At 51.2% G+C, this 25770-nt stretch overlaps 2 protein-coding genes and 1 long non-coding RNA gene across 5 annotated transcripts in view; 2 read left to right on the top strand and 1 right to left on the bottom strand.

The window, feature by feature from the left end:
• Window positions 1-13942, bottom strand: part of LOC137463966 (zinc finger protein 271-like) — a 1077684-nt gene extending 1063742 nt beyond the window's left edge. Inside the window, exon 1 of one of the 3 annotated variants that reach the window (XM_068175307.1) lies at window positions 12777-13942. In XM_068175307.1, coding sequence (XP_068031408.1) covers window positions 12777-13931 — 1155 coding nt within the window. In that variant the 5' untranslated portion in view covers window positions 13932-13942. The remainder of the gene's footprint in view (window positions 1-12776) is intronic. The other 2 variants (XM_068175308.1, XM_068175309.1) reach the window with 2 other exon arrangements.
• Window positions 1-25770, top strand: part of LOC137463965 (zinc finger protein 208-like) — a 1270300-nt gene that overhangs the window by 1055300 nt on the left and 189230 nt on the right. The window contains exon 9 of the mRNA XM_068175306.1: window positions 21733-22524. Coding sequence (XP_068031407.1) covers window positions 21733-22524 — 792 coding nt within the window. The remainder of the gene's footprint in view (window positions 1-21732; window positions 22525-25770) is intronic.
• LOC137463979 (uncharacterized) lies at window positions 11249-12122 on the top strand. The gene is made up of 2 exons (XR_010994041.1): window positions 11249-11762; window positions 11922-12122. It is a non-coding gene; the product is annotated as an uncharacterized lncRNA (long non-coding RNA).

The following is a 25770-nucleotide window of genomic DNA, read 5'->3' as shown; positions in this document are numbered from 1 at the left end:
AGGTTTACCCTTTTTGGGAAGTGTCCTCTGGAGCTCTGTCCAGGCTGGTCTGGAGCTGGGAGCAGCCCTGCCCCAGCCAGCAGCTCTCAGCAGCAGCACCTGCCCTGCTCAGGGTGGCTCCTTCCCCCCACAGCTTCTCTCCAGCGCTGGGAGCAGCTCCCCGGGCTGGCTGAGAGCTGTCCCTGGCAGGCAGCAGAGTCCCTGGCCCAGCACAGCGCCCTGGGCTGCAGGACCCTGCTCTGCAGGACAGCCCTGGGCACCCCTGGCTGCTCTGCACAAGAGATGATCAGAGAATGTACTCACAGGGTCTGTGGGCATTGGGATGTTCCAGCTGTAGGAGATCACTCCAGGAGCTGCAGCTGCATTGTCCTGCAGCCAGAGGTTCCTGTGCCAAGGGCTGCCAGGGATTCTGCCCCAGGCACTTCTCAGCACCTTCCCAGCCCTGACTGATGGAAGCTCTCTGTGCCTCTGTGCTGTGCCCGGGCTGGCTGCAGGCAGTGCCCCAGCCCTGCTGGGCTGGCAGAAGAGCTGCTCATCCAGAGAAATGTGCTTTTGAAGCTCTTCTTGGTTACCAGGATCACCCTCTGTGCCAGGAGCCCGGCCCAGCTCAGCAGCACAGACACAGCACAAGGACTTTAATGACCTTCTGGGGCTTTGTGCTCAGGCCCTGAACATCAGGCCCTGAGAGGGAGCTGCAGAAACCTCTCCAGAGCTCCAAGTCAGAATCCAGCTCCAAAGTTCCTTTGACTTTTAATGGGTCCCACTGAGGGACACGACTGAGAAAGTGTCCCCAGGCCCCAGGCAGAGCAGAGAACTGGAGGCACTGATGACAGGTGGGGACAAAGAGAAGCCAAGTCCTGGTGCCCTGGGGCACAGCAGGGTCTGTGCCACCAAGGGCTGTCAGGAGACACCTTGTCCTGAGGCACTGGGGCCTCCTGGCACAGCCCCAGCCAGGCTGGGCACTGTCAGCCCCTTGTCCTGCCCTCAGCATCCCCCCCTAGCCCACATCCCAGTGGCCTCAAGGATCTGCTGGAAGGAGTCCCTGGGGAGCCTTGCTCAGGAATGGCCCTGGGGGCTCCTTCATGCTCCCAGGGACTGCAGGTTTTTCAAAGCACTTTGGCTTTGGCTTTTGCCTTGGAGTCTCTGAGAGCTTTGTGCAGTCATGGCCTCCAATTATCTGCTGTAATTAGTCCCTGGAGAGGCTTTGTCAGGAACAACACTCAGTGGGGCTCATTAATGCTTCAAGGTACCTCAGTTCTTTTAAGGTACTTGGTGTTTCCCTTTTGATCCAGACTCTGTGAGAGGTTTGTGCAATCATGGCCCCAATTATCTGCTTTAACGAGTCCCTTGAGAGCTCTGTACTGACACTCAGTGGGGCTCATTGATGCTTTGAGATACTCAACTTTTTAAAGGTAATTTAGATTTTCCTTTCCACACTGAGAGGTTTTTGTGCAATTTGAGTCTCTGAGAGGTTTTTATGCAATCCTGGCCTCCAGTTCTCTCCTCCAAGGAGTCCATGAGGAGCCTGTGTTGGGGATGGACCTCAGTGGCACCCATTAATGGCTCGAGAAACTTTGGGTTTTTCCTTTGACTTTGACTCCTGGACAGGTTTGTGCAATCTCCTCTCAGGCCCTGAGGTTCCAGGGCTCACCTCCAAATGCTCCACGGGGCTCATTAGGATCAAGCAATTCCTGAGAAGCCATGGCTCTGCCTTGATTTCCCTCTACTTTAATGCAGTTCATTAAGAAGCTTGCTTTTTACAGTTATCGAGAAATATTTCAAAGAGCTTCTAAGAAATATGTATTCCTATTTTAAGGAGTGTCTTTATAACTGTTTTCTTTTGAGAAGAGATGATTGCAGCATTCTGTGATTGATATTGATGTAGGGCCGCTCCTAAGGAGGTCTGGCCAGGTCAGAGAAGTTTCACCGTCAGGTCTGACCCAGTGTGGACAACCTTGCCCCACATTCCCCAACCCCATGTGAGAAACAATTTTCACTTTCAAAAATTTAAATGGTTTCATTAAGACCTTATCAAAATACAATAGAAGAATGAATAAAGCAAAGAATACAGCGCCAGGAGCAAAGGATTCAGTCACCGTGTGCTCATCTACAAAATGGATGTTCTGTCTTTTATACCTCCAGCCCCTCCCAAAGTCTTGTCAATCCACTCCTCCTTCGCTGTCCAGTGGTGGAGATCACTTTCTTACAGCTTGATTGGAGCTCAGGCACTGCCATAGCAACAAGCCGACCCTCCCAAATGCCCTGACTACTGAGGGCATCCCATGATAACAATGCAAGGGGGAAGGGAAAGATAACTATCCACCTACACAACTTCTATTAACATCTACTTAATACTCACCCCTTAATTGTGAGAGACAACCATAGGATTACCCATCTGTAACAACCCCCTGTTTTCTGTTTTTACAAGTCATTTTGCTGGAAAAATTAAGTAAAAAAATTTCTCTCTCTCTTGAATGAGTCATACTAGCATCTGTTGATGTGGGCAAGGACAGTGGGAACAGGAGAAAAATCTCAGGTTTTCCTTAGACACACTTATTTGGAATGGACAAAAGGGCCTAACAGAGGTCCAGGATAGCTTTGACTCCCATCTATCATGCCTATGTGATTGCTACCCATAGTCATTGTATCTTAGGGGTCCAGAGGCCAGCTTGGTCTTGCCCTCCGGTCCCTGTTGTATTCAAAGACAGTTGGGGAATGACAGTGGTCCGATATGACCTTTTGTCCCTACCTTACCATGCCTACAGGGTTGCTACCCACAGCAGGTCTATGGAGTCTTCTTGGTAGCGAACAAAGGGGTCTTGCCCTCCTTCCTTTGTCTTATTTTCTTAAAGAAGCTGCCCCATTACCTTTTACAGTCCCTTGTGTACTTCCCCTCAACAGGTGCTGGTAATTCTCACCCATTAAAACAGGAAGACAGTTCTCAAGCTGGTTGGTGGAAGCTTGACTTTGGGCGTCTTGCTGTTTCTCTGGTTGTCTTTCAGTCTCTGCCCGAGAGTCAATCTTGTTTCCCCTGGCCTGGATGTCACAGTCCACTCTTTGGGTTCTTCTACTGGGCCTTTAACTCTGTTGGCATGAGTCCATCTGTGGGCATGAGTCCATCCCCACTCTGCAGTTCACACGGCCGATTCAGTGGTGAGCAGTACCTGAAAGGGACCTTCCCACTGAGGAGTTAAAGGCTGATCTCTCCATGACTTGATCATTACTTGACCCAATCTCCAGAATTAATGTTATGAATTTTGAAATCCAGGGTGGTAGTTTGAGAAATTGCCCCTTTATGTCTTAGCCCTTCTAAGGTTTCTGCTATAGACATAACATATTTCTTGGCATTGGCTTCCCCTTCCTCATAGATGGCAATGCTCTGGGGTGAGGTCAAAAAGGGTAACCCAAATATCATTTCATAGGGTGAGACCCCCAGATCTGACTGGGGTTGGCTTCTAAATCTTGACAAGGCTAAAGGGAGACATTTTATCTATGACATCTGGGTTTCCGTCATCAGCTTAACTAGAGCTCTTTTAAGAGTTTGATTCATCCTCTCAATGTGACCAGAACTCTGTGGATGCCATGGAGTGTGTAATTCCCATTTACTCCCAGGGTTTGAACAACTTTTTGCAATATTTTAGAGGTGCAATGAGTTCCTTGGTCTGAATCAATCCTGTTCACCATCCCATATTGCAGAATGATTGATTCTAGAAGTGTTATACTCACAACATTGGCATTGGCTTTAACCGTGGGTACCGCCTCTACCCAATGAGTCAGGTTACCTACTATCACTAGTAAAAACTTCCACTGTTGTACCTGGGGAAGCTCGGTAAAGTCTACTTGGATGTTTTGAAAGGGCTGTAAGGCTAGTTCTCGCCCTCCCCTGGTGTTTTCCTCATGACCTTCTCATTTTCTTGTTGGCATATCACACACCTTTCAGTTACCTGTTTAGCTATCCAGAAAATTCCTATGCAGGCCCAGTCCCTTAGAAATCGATCACTTAGCGCTTGTGTACCCCAGTGTGTTGTTCCATGTTTGCCTTTGAGCATTTTCCTGGCAAGGGGTTTATTCAACATTTGCCTCCCATCTGCTAATCTCCACTTCCCTTTGTTATCTTTCTTGGCTCCTGTTTCGAGGAATTCTTTCTCATCCGTCTCACTGAATACAGGGACTTCTTCCATTTCTCTTATGGGGGTTAATGCTATCATTAGTTTTCCTGTCCCTGATTCGGCTGAATTCTTAGCATCTAAATCTGCTAAATGGTTCCCTCGTGCTTCTTGAGTCATTCCTTTTTTATGTCCTTTAACATATACTCCTGCCACTTCTTCTGGCAATTGTAAAGTTTCTAACACTTGTAAAAGAAGTTTTTAGTTCTTTTCCCCTTGAATTTAATAGCCCACTCTCTTCCCAATTTTTTCCAAAGGTGTGCACTACTCCAAAAGCATATTTTGAGTCTGTATATATTGTTTCTCTTTTGTGTGTGAATATTTCCAGAGCTCACTTTAGGGCATACAACTCACATGCTTGGGCTGACCAGTTGGAAAGTAACTTTCCTTTTTCTAAGGCCACTAACTCTTTATCTACTACAGCCCACCCCAATACCCTGTGCCCTGGATTACCCGTGAAAATCCATCGATGTACAATCGTTTTCCACCTTGGAGTGGTTGATCTGTTAGGTCCTCTCTTACTTTAGTTTGATAGTTTATAACTTCTAGGCAATTATATATTAATTCCTCACCTGGTTTTCCATCTAAAACTGGGCAGGGCTGAGTTGGTTACTCACATCTAGCTCTAAACCATTATCTATTAAGATGGCTTCATATTTTAGTACTTGGGAATCAGTGAGCCATTTCTCAGCCTTTTAGCTGAGGATACTCCCTACTGAGTGTGGGGTATATATTTTCAATTTTCCCGCAGAGGTTAATTTTTTGCTTTCTTCTACGAGTAGGGTGCTTGCTGCCACTGTTTGAATGCAGGTTGGCCACCCCCAGCTGACAGGGTCTTGCAGTTTTGATAAACAGGCCACTGGTTTCCTGGATCCTCCCCGGTCCTGGGCTAACCCTCCATGTGCTGCCCCTTTTTCTATATCCACAAACAGATAGAAGGGTTTGTCTAAGGCAGGAAGACTCAGTGCTGCTGCACTGAGTGATTTTGGCTTTAAAGCTTCAAAATTTCCTTGTCGTCTTCTTCCCACCTAATCTCTTCTTCTACTAACTTTTCATACACGAACCTGATGGCCTGCGTGTATCCTTCAATCCATAGCCTATGATATCCCAACAGGCCTAAAAACCTTCTGACTTCTCTCTTAGTTTTTGCCCGTGGGAGTCAGGCTATCCCTGCAATTCTCTCAGGGTTCAGCCGCTGGCTCCCTTGACAAATCACATGTCCCAGGCATTTTACTTCCCTCCCTACAGATTGGAGTTTCCCTTTTGATACTCAAAGTCCTTGGTCCCCCCAAAAATTTACCAGTGCTGTGTTGGATTCTTGAACTTTGAGATACTTTGAGAGGAGCCCAGTGCTCCTTGCTCCCCTGTGCTGACACGTGAGTGTTTGTCTATTTTCGGGGTGGCCCTGGCTGTGTGAGGGGTGCTACGTGGACACGAGACAGCCGGTCCTGTCCCGCTGGGTCCCAGCAGTGCCTCACAGCAGTCCTGCATCCACGTCAGGATGCTGGCCAAGAGAGGTCCTGGGAGCTGAGGCAGCTGATTTTAAGCTTGAGCAGGTGCCTACAGGCCAAGGCCAACGGTGTTCCCTCAAGATACAGCAGTCCTGAGGGGTCTCCCTCATTCAAACAAATCAGCAGACAAATGCATTGTCAGCCAAAAGCCCTTTTATTGACCTGACAAGAGAGCAGGGGTCTGCACCCCACTAAAGTGTTTCTCTGCCACATATAAATTTCAGTGGGTTGATGTAGGAGTTGTATCAAAATCACCATCCATCTTTACACTGCTGAGGTGATTCCATAGGCAGGCGGTTGGAACTACATTGTGTCAGATTCCCATACTTGAAGCTGATGTCCAGGCCCTGGCCAGGAGCGGTCTGGATGCCCCAAAGCAGCACAAAGTCTTCCTCAGGGCTTCCCTGCACAGGGCTGATTCCACACTTGCCCTTAGTTCTTCTGGTAGACTGTGTCTAAAGCTTTTTGTCAGGTCACTCTCATGTCAAGTTAGGCCTGCCAGGTTTTTGTAATGCTAACTGGTGCTAAGTACTTAGGCATGTCTGTGCTAAATACTTGTTTACTCATGTGAATTGCTTGTGCTTACTTATGTCAAACCAAGGCCTTGTTCCATCCCCAAAGGTGCCTGAGGCCACCCGCTCCTTGTGGCACCAGTTGCTTTCCTGTGGAATGTTCTACCTCCCCAGGGTAAAGAGGGAGCTGCAGAAAGAGCTTTCCAGGCTGCTCTCCATCCTTTCCCAGCTCTCCTGGTGAAGTGGAGAAGTCCGAGCTGAGCGCAAAGGTGCAAATGGAACAGCCGTGCACAGGAAGGCTCGGTGGGAAGGATGATCCAGGATCCATAGGCCTGGCAGCCTGAGCGTGCTCCAGGGGAAGGCCTTGGAGCAGATCCTCCTGAGTGCCATCCCACGGCACCTGCAGGGAACCAGGGCGTCTGCTGGAGGGTGGGAAAGCTCTGCGGAGGGACGGGGACAGCTGGGGCTCCTGGCGGGGTGTTGAGGGCTTCTGTGCGGGAGTTTGGGGGGCTTGGTGCTGGTGGGGTGTTGGAGAAGGAGTTGTCTGGAAGGTGAGAGGTCTAGGCTGGAATTTGAGTCAGTTTGAAGGCAGCATCTGTGCTTTGGCACAGCTTTGGTTAGGGAGGCCAGAAGGAATATCTGTGACTTTTCCTCTTCATGGTCCTGATTCTCCTGCAGGGAACAAGAGGGCAGAGCTGTACTTTACTGGCCACTCAGATCTCTGTACCAGGGGGAGGATTAGCCCTTTTGCCATCTACTCAATTCTTTGGGCTACTATTGTACCACTGAGTGGACTCTCATTTCTTGAGAGCTTTTATTCCTTAAGAGAATTAGGATATTATCATCCCTACATAGAGAACCAAAGAATGGCCCTTGGTTTTTCCCTTTTTTGGTGTAGTGTTATGTTCTGTAAAGTGACTCTCAGTGGATGAGGTTAAGGCAAATGAGTTGCTGCTTTGAGATGGGAAGCAAAATTCCAACTCTTCACCTCCTCAGGCCATCCCAATTAATTTGGGAAGTTGGCAGCTTTTTGAAACTGCTTGAGTTGAGCAATGGGAAGTAAAGCTTTCCTGAACTGAGGAATCTTACTTGCCAGATTCTTCTGTGCCTTCGCCACTAAGGTGTTTTTGTGCTGAAGGCAATAACTTCAGTGAGAAAATAATTTCAGCATGGAGTAAGAGCTTCTGACAGAGACCAAGTGTTGTCAGCGTTGCTCCAGGTGCTCCTGCCAACAGCCCCTGCAGGCAGGAGCGCAGCCCCCAATGCACGTGGGCTTTGGCTCCCTCTGGCACAGGAGCCCCCCACGGGCACAGGTCTCTGGGGCAGGAGACGGGCACCGGTGCTGCCAGGGCTCGGGGGGTGGCAGGTCTGCTTGGGCAGGGACTGTGCCACACCTGCTGATGTCAGCGCTCCCTGGGCCCCAGGGGTCAGAGCAGCATTCCTGCCCTGGCCCACACGTTCCTTGTCTGTGTCACACCCGTGGGTTTAGGATGGCCACCAGCCGGGACGTGTCCCAAGGAGGCCGTGCCAGCTTCTGTGAAGGCCCCGTGCCCTTCCCAGCGCGGCTGCGTCGGCAGCCCTGGGGGCTCCTTCTGCTGCCCTGAGCCCACAGAGCAGGGCAGCATTTGCTGATGGTTTGAGCCGTTCCTAAAGATCCTGTCGGGCTGTCTTAGACACTTGGGGCGAGGGTTTCCTTCCAACCTGAGCCACTCTGGGTGGGCTGGGGGCAGCCCCAGGGCACGGGGCAGTGTGTGCAGGGGCCCTTTGTGACACGGTGCAGCACGGTCACCGTGGCATGGAACGGGACAGCGTGTCCAAGGGTCCTTTGTGACACGGGGTGACATAGGAGCTGGCGGTGACAAGATCACGCCACAGTGCTCGGAGCACGAGACGGGACAGGACGGGACAGAGCCGTGCCGTGAGGAGCCCCCACACAGCGCACTCGTTCGTGTCTGACCGGGAGCTTTCCCGAGGCGTTACTCCTGCAGGTGACCTCGTGGCCAGACCAGAAGGCTTGGTGACCTCTGGCCTTCCCGAGGCTTCTCTTCTGCAGATGCCCTCCAGGGCAGACCATGGCATTTGCTTAGCACGGTCCTTGATGAGGAGTCTCCTGTTCTTGTGGCTGGAGCCCCCAAGACCAGAGTGCAGGACTTGCTGTCCTGTAGCCTTGCCAAGACTTCACTCTGCAGCACTTGCTGACTCGGACCTTTTGCGAGCCACCTTCTCCTGCAAGCAGCCATGAATCCAGGCAGTGATGTAGAGCACAGGCCTGCGAGCGTGCCCAAGCTGGCCTGGGGGCAGGAGGAGAAAGCAGGCCCTGGGACTGCCCCAGCACAGCAGCCTGAAGAGGTGGAGCAGTTCCAGCCACTGCAGAAGGGTGAGTGCCAGAGCTGGGCCGCAGGGCCGGTGCCTGCAGCCAGCTTGGCCCCATCTCATCCCATCCCATCCCATCCCATCCCATCCCATCCCATCCCATCCCATCCCATCCCATCCCATCCCATCCCATCCCATCCCATCCCATCCCCTGGGCACTTGCCCATAGACAGGATGGAATAGGGGCCAGGGCAGACACCCCACAGCCGTGCTCCATCCCCTGGGCCATCCCAGGGCTGTCCCTGCCTAGGGAGCGCAGGGCTGGGCTGTGTTCTCCGGTCTCTCCCGCAGCCCCTCAGCTCAGGCTGCGCTCGCTCTTTGCCAGGTGCAGCCGTGCAGCACACACAAGAGCAGGACCCCGCCCGTGGCCTCTTCCGCAGAACAGCGCAGGTACCTGCAGCCATCCCCAGCTGGGCTGGGCCTGCTGTCACCGCTCAGCCGAGCACCGCGCTTGGAGCATTCCGTGGAACATCCCTGGCCTCCTGCCCTTCTCCTACAGCTGGTTTGCAAATTCATCAAGAGGATTCGGGAGGAAGAGACCAGCACCATGGGCACAGGTCTCAGAGCATATTCGCACATCTCCAAAACCAAGACCTGTTCTGCCCTGCTGGATATGCTCGTAGAGGAGGGGTTTTGCAATCCAGAGCAAGTAAGCTGCCTGTGGCCAGGATTTCATCCTCCCAGGAATTGCTTGGCCTCCTAAGCCATGCCTGATGGTCACTGGAAGCCTTTGAGGCCATGGCAGTGTGGTGGCAAGGGAAGCACTTCTCCGGGGAAGCTGGGGACATTCCTCCCTCTGGCAGTTTTCCAAGTCTCCCCTGCCTTCTCCAGGTGCCTGCCATGGTGAGGTACATCCACCAGTGGCTCATGGGCAGTCAGTTTGCTGAGCACAGGCTGAACAGGGTCCTGCTGGATCTCACCAAAGAACAGCCTGCTGATGTACTAAAGTGTCCTGGTTTTGGGCAAATTTGGGAGAAAACCTCCAGAAGGAGCCCCCAGAAAGCAAACCCACACAGCCCCTTGCTCACCTGGCTCGGGAAGAATTTCCTCAGAGAGTAGTGGAAACAACCTGTTTATTGAGCAGGCAAAGCACTCCCCAGCAAAAAAAAAATGAACAACACGAGATGACAAAAAGTCTTTCTACGCTCTGAAGAAGTGACAAATTCAGAAAGTCTCTCCTGGGAGTGGTTGCCCAGTTATCGATCTCCGGCACTGGGGGTTGCTGCTGCAGGTCACAAAATGCTGGCTCTCGGTGTGTCTTGGTGTTTCCCAGGTCCCAGTCCTGAGCAGGTTCAAATGGTATTCAGGAAAGGGAAAGAAAAAAAACAGTCCAGGGAAAAAATTGGATTGCCTAGCTAAACTAACTAATAAGCAAAAGCAAGGGCAAAAGCAAAAAGCAGAAGCAAGAGCAAAGCGAAAGCAAGCAAGCCAGCAAGCCAGCAAGAAAGCCAGCAAGCCCTAGCCTCTCCTAGACACAGACTTTGGGGAGAGGTGAGCTGGCTGATAACAAGACAAAACAAACCTTCACTTTTTGGAGCCAGTCCTGAAGGCACAGAACATAACATCAAGCATAAACAGAACACACGATTGGGGATACAAGCACCATAACATCACCCTAGGACATTCCACCCCTTATCTCCGAATCGTCAACGTACTACCAAACGTCATGTAAAAACTTCATCAGGTAAAAACTTCCATCTTTCACTTACTCAGACACATTTCCTTCCATCTCACTTGCTCAAACCTTTGACACACATTTCCTTCTATATCACTTGCACAAACCTTCGACACTTACACATTTCCTTTTGTCTCATGTCGGTGTGGTTTAATGTAAAGACAGGGGCAGTAACATCCAACAAACGGTGATATTTGCATATGAGATCTCCCTGAGGTACACATCGAGTTCTTCCATATTTCTGCATTATTCACCATGTACAACTTGGTCCCTGAGCAAAGACAATCCCACCAATGGGTTTGTCTGTACTCGAGGCAGAGTTGATCCACACTGTCTTCCCTAACAAACCTCTGATATGTGCCACTGGGATTTTATCTACCTGGATCGGAACAGCATATATAAAGGAGTAGTTCCAAACATATGGCACATGATGCCAATCAGCCTTCTGATGAGCCTGTGACAGTTCTTACTCAACAGTGACACTGCAGTGCTGGCCACCAGGCCGGCTTGCCAAGGGAGGCTTCTGGCCATGCCCTGCAAGCAGCTGCTGCTGCCAAGGCGCCTTTGGTGCCTCAGGCTCTCCCTGGCACAGCTCCCAGCACGGCACTCTGCCCTTGTGCCCGAGGCCTCCCCTGTGCTGGGGCGGGCCTGGGGCTTTTCCTGCAGCGGGACCTGCCCTGCTCCTGGCACAGGAAAGGCAGTTCCTGCTGGAGCAGGAGGCTCTGCCTGCGGTGGGCTCAAACCACTCTAGCAAGGCCCTGGTGACGTCAAAATTGCTTCCTAGAGCAGAATTGGTATTTAATTGGTATAGCTCCTATATTGAGGAGTAAATAACTATTTTTTAAATTTTATTCTGTGTTGTAAATAGACCGTTTTATCTAATAATGATCAGAATCAATCATAGCTGTATTTATAGAGATTTATCTGGTATTACATCATTAATCTTTTGGGACAAATTGCATTAAGGTTCAATTCCACCTGTCCAATCAGCAGGGTCGGGATGGGATCCAGCCACTGCCAGTCTCTTCTATTAGAAGGAATTCTAGAAGTCTAGGGGTCCTGCCGGGGTTTGAGGATCCATGGTGGCTTTTGGGGGACATTTCTCCACCTCATGACTCAGCAGGAGTTTCTCCAATAAAGAAATAAAGCTTTTGCCTGAAGCTCCCACTCTGCCCATGACAGGAACCCCTGTGAGTGCCCGTGACATCCCGGCTCTTTGGCAGCCTGGGGACTCCTGGGATGTCACCGTGGAGGCCCCCTGAGTGCCTGTAACAGATCAGTGCCTTTGCAGCCAAATGACCCCTGGGATGTCACCATGGGATGGCTGTGACTACCTGTGACCATCTGGATCTTTACCATCCCCAGAAACCCCTGGGAGGTCTCCATGGAGCCCCTGTCTCTGCCTGGGACATTCCAGCTCTTGAGCAGCCTGGAGACTCTTGGAAAGTCCCCATGGAACCCCTCTGGGTGCCTGTGACAAATCTGATCCTTAGCAGGCAACCATCACCAGCCCCCTGTTGCTATAGTCAGTTTCCATGGCAACCATCACCAGCCCCCTGTTGCTATGGTCCGTCCCTGGGCAGCTCCATGGAGACCCCATGCCAGGGGTGGTTGCCATGGACACCAGCTCAGGCCTGGAGCCAGAGCCCGTTGCCATGGCAACCATTGGCAGTCCCATCCCCAGGGCCATGGGATCCCAGAACCACAGAACTGGCTGAGCTGGGAGGGACCCATCAGGATCCTCGAGTCCAACTGCTGGCCCTGCACAGGACACCCCAACAATGCCAGCCTGGGCCTGGCAGCGGTGTCCAAACACTGCTGGAGCTCAGAGAGCCCTGGAGCTGTGACCCTTCCCTGGGGAGCCTGGGCAGTGCCCCAGCAGCCTCTGGGCAAAAACCTTTTCCTGAGATCCAACCTCAGCCTGCCCCGACTCAGCTGCAGCCGTTCCCTCCAGTCCTGTCCCTGGGCACCAGAGTGAAGAGGTTCCCACAGCCTCAGCCAGGGACCCGCTCCCAAGGCTGTTGCCATGGCCACCAGGGCTGGGACCAGCTGGGATGCTCGGTTTCCAAGGGCTGGGGTTCAGGAATGGGATTCCCCAATTTCCTGCTCCTGCTAAAACCGCACTGCCCCTCGCTGCCCTCCTACCTCCAATGGAAAGCACAAAAGGCAAAGATCCCGGGCTGGGAGGAGAACAATTTACTGGGAACAGCAACGAGACAAAGAACAAACAGGACCACAAAAAATACTGGTAACAGAAGGGATAAGAAAAACTATTTACAGGAAAAACTACATCACAACTGACTGGCTCTTCCTGGCCATGTATTTCCTTTTGTCTGGAAAGGACACCCTTCTCCTCGGGGACTGAGAGAGTCCCTTTCCTGCCCCTGGAAATGACCTGAGGTGGGAGTGAATGTAATGACAGGGCCATGGCCAGACCCTCATGTTCTTTGATCCCACACCATGTCATTGGCAGGGGCAGGAAAAGATCTCTTCCCAGCATGCATCACAGGGAACATGGATCACCAGAGCTCTTCCCAACATGTGTTCTCCCATGGGGGATGGAGCTGGAGCAGTGCACAAAGCTCTTTCTGGAGCTAGGGCATTTGTACGGCTTTCCTTGCTGGTGTCTCCGTTGGTGTCTGGTCAAGTGAGAGCTCCTGGAGAAGCTCTTCCCACACTGCGGACACGTGTAGGGCCTCTCCCTGGTGTGGATGTGCTGGTGCCTGATGAGGTGGGAGTTTTGCTTGAAGCCCTTCCTGCAGTGGGGGCAGCGGAAGGGCCTCTCCCCGGTGTGAATCCGCTGGTGCTTGAGAAGAATGGATCTGGTCTGAAAGCTCTTCTGACAGTTGGGACATTCGTAGGGCCTCTCCCCAGTGTGGATCATTTGGTGGATGATCAGTTGGGACTTCTGGCTGAAGCCCTTCCCACATTCCCCACACTTGTATGGCCTTTCTCCAGTGTGGATCCTCTGGTGGCAGATCAAGTGGGACCTTTGGCTGAAGCTCTTCCCACATTCCCCACATTTGTATGGCCTTTCTCCAGTGTGGATCCTCTGGTGGCTGATCAAGTGGGACCTTCGGCTAAAGCTCTTCCCACATTCCCCACACTCGTAGGGCCTCTCCCCAGTGTGGATGCGTTGGTGGATGATGAGGGCAGAGCTGCAGCTGAAGCCCTTCCCACATTCCCCACATTTGTATGGCCTTTCCCTGGTGTGCATCCTCTGGTGGTGGATCAAGTGGGACCTTAGGCTGAAACTCTTCCCACATTCCCCACAATCGTAGGGCCTCTCCCCAGTGTGGATGCATTGGTGGATGATGAGGTTGGATCTGTAGCTGAAGCCCTTCCCACACTCCCCACACTCATAGGGCCATTCCCCGGTGTGGATCATCTGGTGGCAGATCAGGCTGTTGCTCTGCCTGAAGCTCTTCCCACACTCCAAGCACTTGTAGGGCTTCTCCCCATCATGAAGCTGCTGATGGCCCACCAGCTCCGAGCTCTGGCGGGAGCTCTGTCCACCTTCCTGGCACAGGGTGGGTCTTTCCTCCTCAGAGCACCCTGGGCTGGGTTTCCAGCTCCTCCTCCTGTGGGATCTCCAGGGCTTTTCCTCCCCATTGGATTCCTGCGCCATGGAGCCGCTCAAAACGGCCTCTGCCACAAGGTTCTGCCATGGGGATTTATCCTTCCTGGTCTCCATCTTCAGCTCCTTGTCTGGGGGAGGAAGGACAAGGCGAGATTGGGATTTGCCTCCGTGCCATAGGGAAGGGGAAGGAGATACCCCCAGTGCGTCCCCGGCAGGACGGGGTCGGCAGCGAGGTTGTCCTATAGTCGGGGACCGTGCTGGGCTGGGAGATGGAGCAGGAGAGAGGGGGAAAGGGGCAGTGACTTCCTCCTCACCTGCCTGGGTTTCCAGGGGCTCCTTCCCCATCCTCGCAGCCTTCTCCTCCATTTCGCAATGGTTTGGAGAAGGAAAATTCTGTTTTGGGAGGAAAACAAGGGATGAGCCCATTGAGTCTTGTACTGGTTTGAAGGCAAACCAGGAGGAGAATCTAAGCCAGAATTGCAATTTAATAAAAAAAAAAAACAATATCAAGGCAATGAACAGAAACACTGGCTTAATCTGACAGAGTCAGGATTTAACCTGACACCCCGTTGGTCAGGGTGGTGGTAGCAATCTGATGAAATGGAGGTTCCAGCCCTGTTGGAGTGATGATTGTGATTCTGTCAAAGCAGTGATGCTGTAGAAGGGATCACCTGATGGGTCTTGCTCTGAAGGTCCAGTGGTGGTTACGGAGCTCTTGTCCTCTGGGAATCCAGTAGGCAAGGTGATCCTGGTGTTGCAAGGGTGAGATTATATCCAGGTAGGAATGCTTGGTTCCTCCCCCTGGGCAGAGCATCCCACAATGGGATGATGTAATTTTGTCAGTCCTGCAGTGGCACTCAATGGCCCATGAACAGAAGATAGCCCCTGGAGGGCGTTATCAGGGCTGAGCCATGGAAGAGATAAAGAACACTGCCCCACCTGTTTATCACAGTTTATGAAGATGGTGACTGAAAACATACTTTGGGTTACATCTTACATTGCACCCTGAAACAGTGAGGCAATCCCTGCTCGGGGTGGGGGGTGAACACCACCCCCCCCTTTCCCAAACTGGCTCAGGTGTAAAACCCCCACCCTGGGAAGGCCACGCACACAGGGGACAATGTCACACTTGCCCCACCTCAGGGGAGGTCTCTGTCCCTGTCACTCCCTGTCACTCCCTCCTTTTCTCTTTCTTTCCATCTCTCTCTCTACCTCACATTTACTGTTCAATAAAATCCACTTGGGATTTGGTCTCGTTAGCACCTTAATTGGGGCAGAGGCATCTCTCTAACAATTTTATTAACCAGATTGAGACATTTTGGTGCAGTGAGTTCAGGGCACTGATGTCTGACCCCGAGTGCCTTTGACAACAGCATGGTTCCCTCCTCTCAGGAGGTTCTGGCTCTTTCTGGAGGAACTCTTGGAAACTTCAATGCAGCTTCCTGTGAGCGACTTTTGGGAGAACTTATGAGGAAAATGGCTGTTGTGTGTGGCCAGTGTAAAGAAAATATTTTGTTGTCCTTCCTAGAAATGTTTGTTAAAATCACTGGAGGAAAGGGAGCAAATGATACCAGCAAGACTGACAAGGATCGTTCACCACAAGGTGAGAAACACAAGGCTGCCAAAAGTCCTAGTGATTTATTAAAGAAATATGGATATTGATGTAGTACCGATATCCAACTGTGATGGGTTAAAACTATCTAACAGTTTAAAGTAAGAAAGTGTATGTTTATTACGATGCCAGACAGCATGCAGGATAGCTCTCAAATTCACACTGAACCTTTCAAATGATTACAGAGTCCTTTTATCCATACAACTATTGAATACCCAAAATGCAAATACATATTCATAAATTTGGTACATCCCATTCCTCACTTCATATGCTAATCATTTCAAAAGCTATTAAGCATGCGTAGTTTGCTCCTTGAAATGGGTCGGTGGTCCCTTTCATGGGGAGGGGTCCCAAAATGAGGAAGTAAATGAAGTCTTCCTCATTCTGACCTTTCTATCTTTTCAATGCAAATAGGACAAATGAACTTTGGTAGAGCTCCCATTCCCTGTCTTCAATTGGTTTCACAACAGAGGAGGCCCACAACTGTCTTATGTTCCTAAAAGCTATTTGTCAGTTTCTATATTCTTCATTATAAACCCAGCTAACTAAACATTGTGTTGACAAGCAATCAATTATTAGTTAACTACTAACTCTTAACTTCATCAAGGCCTACTCATTTGTTTTAATTAACTCTAGTAAGGCTTATTTCTAACTAAAATCCTAGCTCCTCTAGAATCTCTAAATCCGTTAAAGTTTATGTTTCACTAGAAGAAGCCCAGCTCAAGTAGCTAAATTCCCTAATAACTCCCAAATTCACAGGCTTGTGAGCTTTGCCAAATGTGAGAAACATTTTTTTCTACTTTTCACTTTTATCAGAAACTGCCAACAGCAGAGCTGAAGCTGTGCAGGAAACGATGAAATTTCGAATTGCCACATTATTGCTACTACTGTCAGTTTATTCACGTTTGGGATTTGTTTGCATTTCCATCACAAGTGACATGTGAGAAGAGCAAATATTCCTCAAGGCATTTTATGTAGGGTGAAGTTTAATTTCTGCCGAGTTTGTTTTGTCCAGTGCCCAGGGGATGCTTGAGGTGTCTCTGTGCCTCTTTGTCCTGGCAGATGCTTGGGAGGGGCTTGGGGGGTTGTCCCTGTCCCTGTCACCCCAGGCCATTCCCCAAGGGGTGTCCCTGTCCCTCTCACCGCAGGCCATTCCCCAGGGGGTCTCCATCTCTCCATCGTTCTCACCTCAGGGAATGCCTGGGAGAGTCTCCCTACCTCTCACCCCTGTGCCAGGGGAGTGCTCAAAGGAGTCTCTGTCCCTCTCAGCCCAGGAGGTGCTCGGGAGTTGAAACAGGGTATTTTACAGGGTAAATATAACAGGGTAGAAATCCATTTGTATTTAGGTGAAATGTGCTGCTTTGAATCATTAGTAGCTTGCCAGCATAGGTAAAATATGCTGTTTAGTCTGCTAGCTCTGCTGCTGAAACGTGGATGAAAAATCGATCCCCACAAATCCCGTATGGAGCTGTAGAGACTGTGTGTTTATTGCAGCGCTGGACGCATGTGGGGATCGTTCCCCTTCAAAGGACATGCACGCCCCTGTGTAAGAGACGGTCCCAAGTTCCCCTCATTTTTGCCTCACGTTTGCCACAATGGCAGAGACTGAGATCCTGGAGACCCCGATCGGAGTTCTGGCTTGGAGAGGCGGATGATTATTTTTGCAGGTGTATTTGCTGTGCTACCACAGACCACCGCTTTGAGTGGGGCCTGGCAAGGAGCGGCTTGTTCTACCTCATCTGCCTCATGATCACTGTGATGGACAGAGATTGAAGCCCCTCCCAAAGACTGAGACTCAGACCCCTACCACAGGGAGGAGGGCTGACCTGATAATTGTGAGATGCTTGCCCAGGTGTGGTTGATGGACCAAGAAGACAATGGCTCTTGCTCACTGCTGATAACATGACCTGTTCCCCTTTGGTGGCTTCAATGGACATTCATTGTCTTCTCCCTGTCCCCCCTTTCCACAGAGGACTATAAAAGACCCCTGAGATAACCAAGATTTTGAGATTCTCCCTGATGTGACACGGCTCCTTGGGAGGCACGGCAGGAGCAGCACCCTGGGAGCCTCGGGAATGCCCCTCTGGGATCCACGGCACACACTCCCAGGGGCTGGAATTCCAGTTCCCAGCCAGGAAAAGGTGTTCCTGCCCTTGAAGGCAAAGCTCTTACCAAGGAGCCAGAAGCCAAGTGGAGCAAGTTCCTACTGTGACATTTCATTGCCAGCCTTAATTACTTCACCCATAGTTGTTGTAGCTCATGGATTAGGAATGAAATTAGGGCAGGGCCTTTGGTGGGAGCTGCCCTGGATCAGGGGAGACACTGAGAGAGAAACAGAGCAGGCAAAGAAAGGCAGGAGAGAAAAGAGGACACAAACACTGAGAAAGTGGCACTCTGAAAACAGAACTGCAACTGACTGAAAAGGAATGGGATGGAAAGAAATAATTTTGTGACTTGTATTTCCAATCAAAATACAATTGCCTCCCTTTCTCACAAACCTCCTCCCGCTGTCATTCAGCAGGGCTGTCAGAATGTTCTGCATTCTGAAGGGATGTTCCACGCAGCAGTCACAAAGAAACAGGGAATAGGGACTTTCCTGCTTGTGGGGAGTTTGACATCCTCAGCTGAGGAGAGTAGAAGGTACCAGAAGGAAAGGACAGCTGGGCTTCACCCTTCCTCAGGAAAGAGGCAGGGGAAAAATCTCTTGGCATGTCTGCAGCTGCTCCCACAGGGATGTGAAGGCTGATCCCAGAGCCCCAAGGGTCACATTCAGGGCTGCCCGCAGGGAATGCTCGCCTGGTATTGAGGGGCAGCGTGGGAGCACCTGGATCTTGGAGAACCCAGCTGCCCCCCATGTTTGGAGGTGCCTGAGGAGGGCTGGGACGATTCCAGGGACATCCTGCAGTGACATCCTGCCTGTTCCGCTCTGCGTGTGCTCAGTCCCAAACCTGACCCTGATCCTGCTCTCAATCTCACTCCACGTTTAGACACACTCACAGTTCTGTATTTAATCTCATCCCAGAGGCAGAATTATCTAGCCTCAGACCCAATCCCAACCCCAGCCCTAAAGCCAATCCCATGACTAGCCTTAACCCCAATCCCAGCTCTAATCCAAATATTGGTCCCAACTTCAACCCCAGCCCCAATTCCACCCTCTTCCTAAATCCTCATCCCAAATCAAATCCCAGGTTCAGCCTTTCTGGGCGTTTGGGGGTGTCTCTGTCTCTCTGACCCCGATGACATTTGGGCAGGGTCACACCAGGGCTGAGACGGGCAGAGATCCCCCCGCCACCCCAGGGATGAGAAGGTCGGAGAGCCCTTCCCACCCCGAGCACCCTCAGTGGTGAGAGGGACACAGAGCCCCTGGTCCCCAGCCCTGCACAAGCATTCCCTGAGGCCAGAGGGATGGAGACCCCCCGAGCATCCCCCAGGGCAAGGGGACAAAGACCCCTGACAATTCCCTGGGCTGAGAGGGACAGAGACTGCCCCGAGCAACTCCTGGCACAGGGTGAGAGGGAGGGAGACCCCCCCAGGCATTCCCAGGGGTGAGAATGATGGAGACCCCTTGGGAATGGCCTGGGGTAACAGGGACAGGGACACCCCCTGGGGAATGGTCTGAGGTGAGAGAGGGACACCCCCTGGTGAATGGCTTTGGGTGACAGGGACAGACCCTGTGGAATGGCCTGGGGTAAAAGGGACAGGGACAACCCCCCCAAGCCCCTCCCAAGCATCCCCCAGGGCGAGAGGCACAGACTGCCCTCGAGCTTCCCCTGGGCACCGGACAAAATAATCTCAGCAGAAATCAAACTTAACTCTGCATAAAATACTTTGATGAATATTTGGTATTCCCACAAGTCACTTGTGATGGAAATGCAAACAAATCCCAAACATGAACAAACTGACAATAGAAGCAATTCTGTGGCAATTCCAAATTTCATCGTTTCCTGCACAGCTCCAGCTCAGCTACTGGCAGGTTCAGATAAAAGAAAAGTGGAAATTCGCCCCAATACAGATTATTAAAAGGAAGGGAAAGCTCAGTCTACCTGTCACAAAGGTGACAGGGACAAAAAGAAAAATGATTCTCACATTTGGCTGTTGTAGATGCAGGTGAACCCAATAGGAAGAATGAAGATGTCTAACTCCAGTTCAGAAGGCTGAATGATTTCTTTATTATAATTATGCTATAATACATTAATATACTATATAAAAGAGGATACTAAAAGTACATGCGACTTTCTCTAACTGTGATATCTAACTAACTCACAACTCGTGACCCTCTCTGGAGAGTCCAGACACAGGTGGATCTGATTATCCATTGGCCCAAACAATCCACCGTGATCCAACAAAGCGTTCACTCCAGATAAACAATTCTCCAAACACATTCCACAAGAGAAAAACAAGGAGCAGAAACAGAAATTATTTTCTCTTTCATTTCTCTCTGTGCACCTGTATAAAAATCCTGAGAGAGAGAAAAATGTGCCCGCCACATTTGGCAAAGCCCCCAGGCCTGTGAATTTCGGACTTATTAGGGAATTTAGCTACTTGAGCTGGGCTTCTTGTAGGACTTTTGGCAGCCTTGTGTTCCTCACCTTGTGGTGAATGATCCTTGTCAGTCTTGCTGGTATCATTTGCTCCCTTTCCTCCAGTGATTTTAACAAACTTTTCTAAGGAGGACAACAAAATATTTTCTTTACACTGGCCACCCACAACAGCCATTTTCTTCATAAGTTCTCCCAAAAGTCTCACTGAAGAAGCTGCATTGAAGTTTCCAAGAGTTCCTCCAGAAAGAGCCAGAACCTCCTGAGAGGAGGGAACCATGCTGTTGTCAAAGGCACTTGGGGTCAGACATCAGTGCCCTGAACTCACTGCACCAAAATAATGTCTCAATCTGGTTAATAAAATTGTTAGAGAGATGCCTCTGCCCCAATTAAGGTGTTAATGAGACCAAATCCCGAGTGGATTTTATTGAACAGTAAATGTGAGGTAGAGGGAGAGATGGAAGAAAGAGAAAAGGGGGGAGAGCCAGGGAGTGACAGGGACAGAGACCTCCCCTGAGGTGGGGCAAGTGTGACATTGTCCCCTGTGTGCGTGGCCTTCCCAGGGTGGGGGTTTTACACCTCAGCCAGTTTGGAAAGGGGGGTGGTGTTCACCCCCCACCCCGAGCGGGGATTGCCTCACTGTTTCAGGGTGCAATGTAAGATGTAACCCAAAGTATGTTTTCAGTCACCATCTTCATAAACTGTGATAAACAGGTGGGGCAGTGTTCTTTATCTCTTCCATGGCTCAGCCCTGATAACGCCCTCCAGGGGCTATCTTCTGTTCATGGGCCATTGAGTGCCACTGCAGGACTGATAAAATTACATCATCCCATTGTGGGATGCTCCGCCCAGGGGGAGGAACCAAGCATTCCTACCTGGATATAATCTCACCCTTGCAACACCAGGACCACCTTGCCTACTGGATTCCCAGAGGACAAGAGCTCCGTAACCACCACTGGACCTTCAGAGCAAGACCCATCAGGTGATCCCTTCTACAGGATCACTGCTTTGACAGAATCACGATCATCACTCCAACAGGGCTGGAACCTCCATTTCATCAGATTGCTACCACCACCCTGACCAACGGGGTTTCAGGTTAAATCCTGACTCTGTCAGATTAAGCCAGTGTTTCTGTATCATTGCCTTGATATTGATTTTTTTTGTATTAAATTGTAATTCTGGCTTAGACTCTCCTCCTGGTTTGCCTTCAAACCAGTACAAGACTCAATGGGCTCATCCCTTGTTTTCCTCCCAAAACAGAATTTTCCTTCTCCAAGCCATTGCAAAATGGTGGAGAAGGCTGCGAGGATGGGGAAGGAGCCCCTGGAAACCCAGGCAGGTGAGGAGGAAGTCACTGCCCCTTTCCCCCCCCCTCTTGCTCCATCTCTCAGACCAGCACGGTCCCTGACTACAGGACAACATCGCTGCCGACCCCGTCCTGCCGGGGACGCACTGGGGGGATCTCCTTCCCCTTCCCTAGGGCACGGAGGCAAATCCCAACCTCTCCTTGTCCTTCCTCCCCCAGACAAGGAGCTGAAGATGGAGACCAGGAAGGACAAATCCCCACGGCAGAACCTCGTGGCAGAGGCCGTTTTGACCGGCTCCATGGCGCAGGAATCCAACGGGGAGGAAAAGCCCTGGAGATCCCACAGGAGGAGGAGCTGGAAACCCAGCCCAGGGTGCTCTGAGGAGGAAAGACCCACCCTGTGCCAGGAAGGTGGGCAGAGCTCCTGCCAGAGCTCGGAGCTGGTGGGCCATCAGCAGCTTCATGATGGGGAGAAACCCTACAAGTGCTTGGAGTGTGGGAAGAGCTTCAGGAAGAGCAACAGCCTGATCTGCCACCAGATGATCCACACCAGGGAATGGCCGTATGAGTGTGGGGAGTGTGGGAAGGGCTTCAGCTACAGATCCAACCTCATCATCCACCAATGCATCCACACTGGGGAGAGGCCCTACGATTGTGGGGAATGTGGGAAGAGTTTCAGCCTAAGGTCCCACTTGATCCGCCACCAGAGGATCCACACCGGGGAAAGGCCATACAAATGTGGGGAATGTGGGAAGGGCTTCAGCTGCAGCTCTGCCCTCGTCATCCACCAACGCATCCACACTGGGGAGAGGCCCTACGAGTGTGGGGAATGTGGGAAGAGCTTTAGCCGAAGGTCCCACTTGATCAGCCACCAGAGGATCCACACTGGAGAAAGGCCATACAAATGTGGGGAATGTGGGAAGAGCTTTAGCCGAAGGTCCCACTTGATCTGCCACCAGAGGATCCACACTGGAGAAAGGCCATACAAGTGTGGGGAATGTGGGAAGGGCTTCAGCCAGAAGTCCCAACTGATCATCCACCAAATGATCCACACTGGGGAGAGGCCCTACGAATGTCCCAACTGTCAGAAGAGCTTTCAGACCAGATCCATTCTTCTCAAGCACCAGCGGATTCACACTGGGGAGAGGCCCTACGAATGCCCCCACTGCAGGAAGGGCTTCAAGCAAAACTCCCACCTCATCAGGCACCAGCACATCCACACCAGGGAGAGGCCCTACACGTGTCCCCAGTGTGGGAAGAGCTTCTCCAGGAGCTCTCACTTGACCAGACACCAATGGAGACACCAGCAAGGGAAGCCGTACAAATGCCCTAGCTCCAGAAAGAGCTTTGTGCACTGCTCCAGCTCCATCCCCCATGGGAGAACCCATGTTTGGAAGAGCTCTGGTGATCCATGTTCCCTGTGATCCATGCTGGGAAGAGATCTTTTCCTGCCCCTGCCAATGACATGGTGTGGGATCAAAGAACATGAGGGTCTGGCCATGGCCCTGTCATTACATTCACTCCCACCTCAGGTCATTTCCAGGGGCAGGAAAGGGACTCTCTCAGTCCCCGAGGAGAAGGGTGTCCTTTCCAGGCAGGAGGAAATACATGGCCAGGAAGAGCCAGTCAGTTGTGATGTAGTTTTTCCTGTAAATATTTTTTCTTATCCCTTCTGTTATCAGCATTTTTTGTGGTCCTGTTTGTTCTTTGTCTCGTTGCTGTTCCCAGTAAATTGTTCTCCTCCCAGCCCGGGATCTTTGCCTTTTGTGCTTTCCATGGCAGGCAGGAGGGCAGCGAGCGGCAGTGTGGTTTTAGAAGGAGCAGGAAATTGGGGAATCCCATTCCTGAACCCCGGCCCTTGGAAACCGAGCATCCCAGCTGGTCCCAGCCCTGGTGGCCATGGCAATAGCCTTGGGAGCGGGTCCCTGGCTGGGGCTGTGGGAACCTCTTCACTCTGGTGCCCAGGGACAGGACTGGAGGGAGTGGCTGCAGCTGAGTCGGGGCAGGCTGAGGTTGGATCTCAGGAAAAGGTTTTTGCCCAGGGGCTGCTGGGGCACTGCCCAGGCGCCCCAGGGAAGGGTCACAGCTCCAGGCCTGAGCTGGTGTCCATGGCAACCACCCCTGGCATGGGGACTCCATGGAGCTGCCCAGGGACGAACCATAGCAACAGGGGCTGGTGATGGTTGCCATGGAAACAGAGTATAGCAACAGGGGGTGGTGATGGTTGCCAGGGAAACTGACCATAGCAACAGGGGCTCGTGATGGTTGCCATGGAAACTGACCATAGCAACAGGGCTTCCTGGTGATGGTTGCCTGCTAAGGATCAGATTTGTCACAGGCACTCAGAGGGGTTCCATGGGGACTTTCCAAGAATCTCCAGGATCCTCAAGAGCTGGAATGTCACAGGCAGAGACAGGGGCTCCATGGAGACCTCCCAGGGGTTTCTGGGGATGGTAAAGAGATGTGTGGTCAGAGGCAGTCACAGCCATCCCATGGTGACATCCCAGGGGACATTGGGCTGCAAAGGCACCGATCTGTCACAGGCACTCACGGGGGCTCCACAGTGACATCCCAGGAGTCCCCAGGCTGCCAAAGAGCCGGGATGTCACGGGCACTCACAGGGGTTCCTGTCATGGGCAGAGTGGGAGCTTCAGGCAAAAGCTTTATTTCCTTACTGGAGAAACTCCTGCTGAGTCATGAGGTGGCGAAATGACCCCCAACAGCAACATAGATCCTCAAACCCCAGCAGGACCCCCAGACTTCTAGAATTCCTTCTAATAGAAGAGACTGGCAGCGGCTGGATCCCATCCTGACCCTGCAGATTGGACAGGTGGAATTGAACCTTAATGCAATTTGTCCCAAACGATTAACAATGGATTACCATATAAATCTGTATAAATACAGCTATGATTGATTCTGATCATTATTAGATAAAACGGTCCATTTACAACACAGAATAAAATTTAAAAAATAGTTATTTACTCCTCAATGTAGGAGCTATACCAATTATAGACTATTCTGCTCTAGGAAGCAATTTTGACGTCACCAGGGCCTTGCTGGAGTGGTTTGAGCCCACCGCAGGCAGAGCCTCCTGCTCCAGCAGGAACTGCCTTTCCTGTGCCAGGAGCAGGGCAGGTCCCGCTGCAGGAAAAGCCCCAGGCCAGCCCCAGCACAGGGAAGGCCTCGGGCACAAGGGCAGAGTGCCGTGCTGGGAGCTGTGCCAGGGAGAGCCTGAGGCACCAAAGGCGCCTTGGCAGCAGCAGCTGCTTGCAGGGCATGGCCAGAAGCCTCCCTTGGCAAGCCGGCCTGGTGGCCACCACTGCAATGTCACTGTTGAGTAAGAAATGTCACAGGCTCATCAGAAGGCTGATTGGCATAATGTGCCATATGTTTGGAACTGCTCCTTTTTATATGCTGCTCCGATCCAGGTTGATAAAATCCCAGTGGCACATATCAGAGGTTTGTTAGGGAAGACAGTGTGGATCAACTCTGCCTCGAGTACAGACAAACCCATTTGTGGGATTGTCTTTGCTCAGGGACCAGGTTGTACACGGTGAATAATGCAGAAATAGGGAAGAACACGATGTGTACCTCAGGGAGATCTCATACGCAAATATCACTGTTTGTTGGATGTTACTGCCACTGTCTGTACATTAAACCACACCGACATGAGACAGAAGGAAATGTGTAAGTGTCAAAGGTTTGTGCAAGTGATATAGAAGGAAATGTGTGTCAAAGGTTTGAGCAAGAGAGATGGAAGGAAATGTGTCTGAGTAAGTGAAAGATGGAAGTTTTTACTTGATGAAGTTTTTACATGATGTTTGGTAGTATGTTGACGATTCGGAGATAAGGGGTGGAATGTCCTCGGGTGACATTATGGTGCTTGCATCCCCTGTCGTGTGTTCTGTTTAGGCTTGATGTTATGTTCTGTGCCTTCAGGACTGGCTCCGAAAAGTGAAGGTTTGTTTTGTCTTGTTACTAGCCGGGTCACCTCCCCCCAAAGTCTGTGTCTAGGAGAGGCTAGGGCTTGCTGGCTTTCTTGCTGGCTTGCTGGCTTGCTTGCTTTCGCTTTGCTCTTGCTCCTGCTTTTTGCTTTTGCCCTTGCTTTTGCTTATTAGTTAGTTTAGCTAGGCAATCCAATTTTTTCCCTGGACTGTTTTTTTTTCTTTCCCTTTCCTGAATACCATTTGAACCTGCTCAGGACTGGGACATGGGAGACACCAAGACACACCGAGAGCCAGCATTTTGTGACCTGCAGCAGCCATCTCCAGCACCGGAGACCGATAACTGGGCAACCACTCCCAGCAGAGACTTTCTGAATTTGTCACCTCTTCAGAGCGTAGAAAGACTTTTTGTCATCTGGTGCTGTTCATTTTTTGTGCTGGGGAGTGCTTTGCCTGCTCAATAAACAGGTTGTTTCTACTACTCTCTGAGGAAATTCTTCCCGAACCAGGTGGAGGAGGGGCGGTGGGGGGGTTTGCTTTCTGGGGGCTCCTT

The sequence above is a fragment of the Anomalospiza imberbis genome, chromosome 33 (genome assembly GCF_031753505.1).
Source record: "Anomalospiza imberbis isolate Cuckoo-Finch-1a 21T00152 chromosome 33, ASM3175350v1, whole genome shotgun sequence".
NCBI lineage: Eukaryota > Metazoa > Chordata > Aves > Passeriformes > Viduidae > Anomalospiza > Anomalospiza imberbis.
This window is presented reverse-complemented; position numbering and strand designations above follow the sequence as displayed.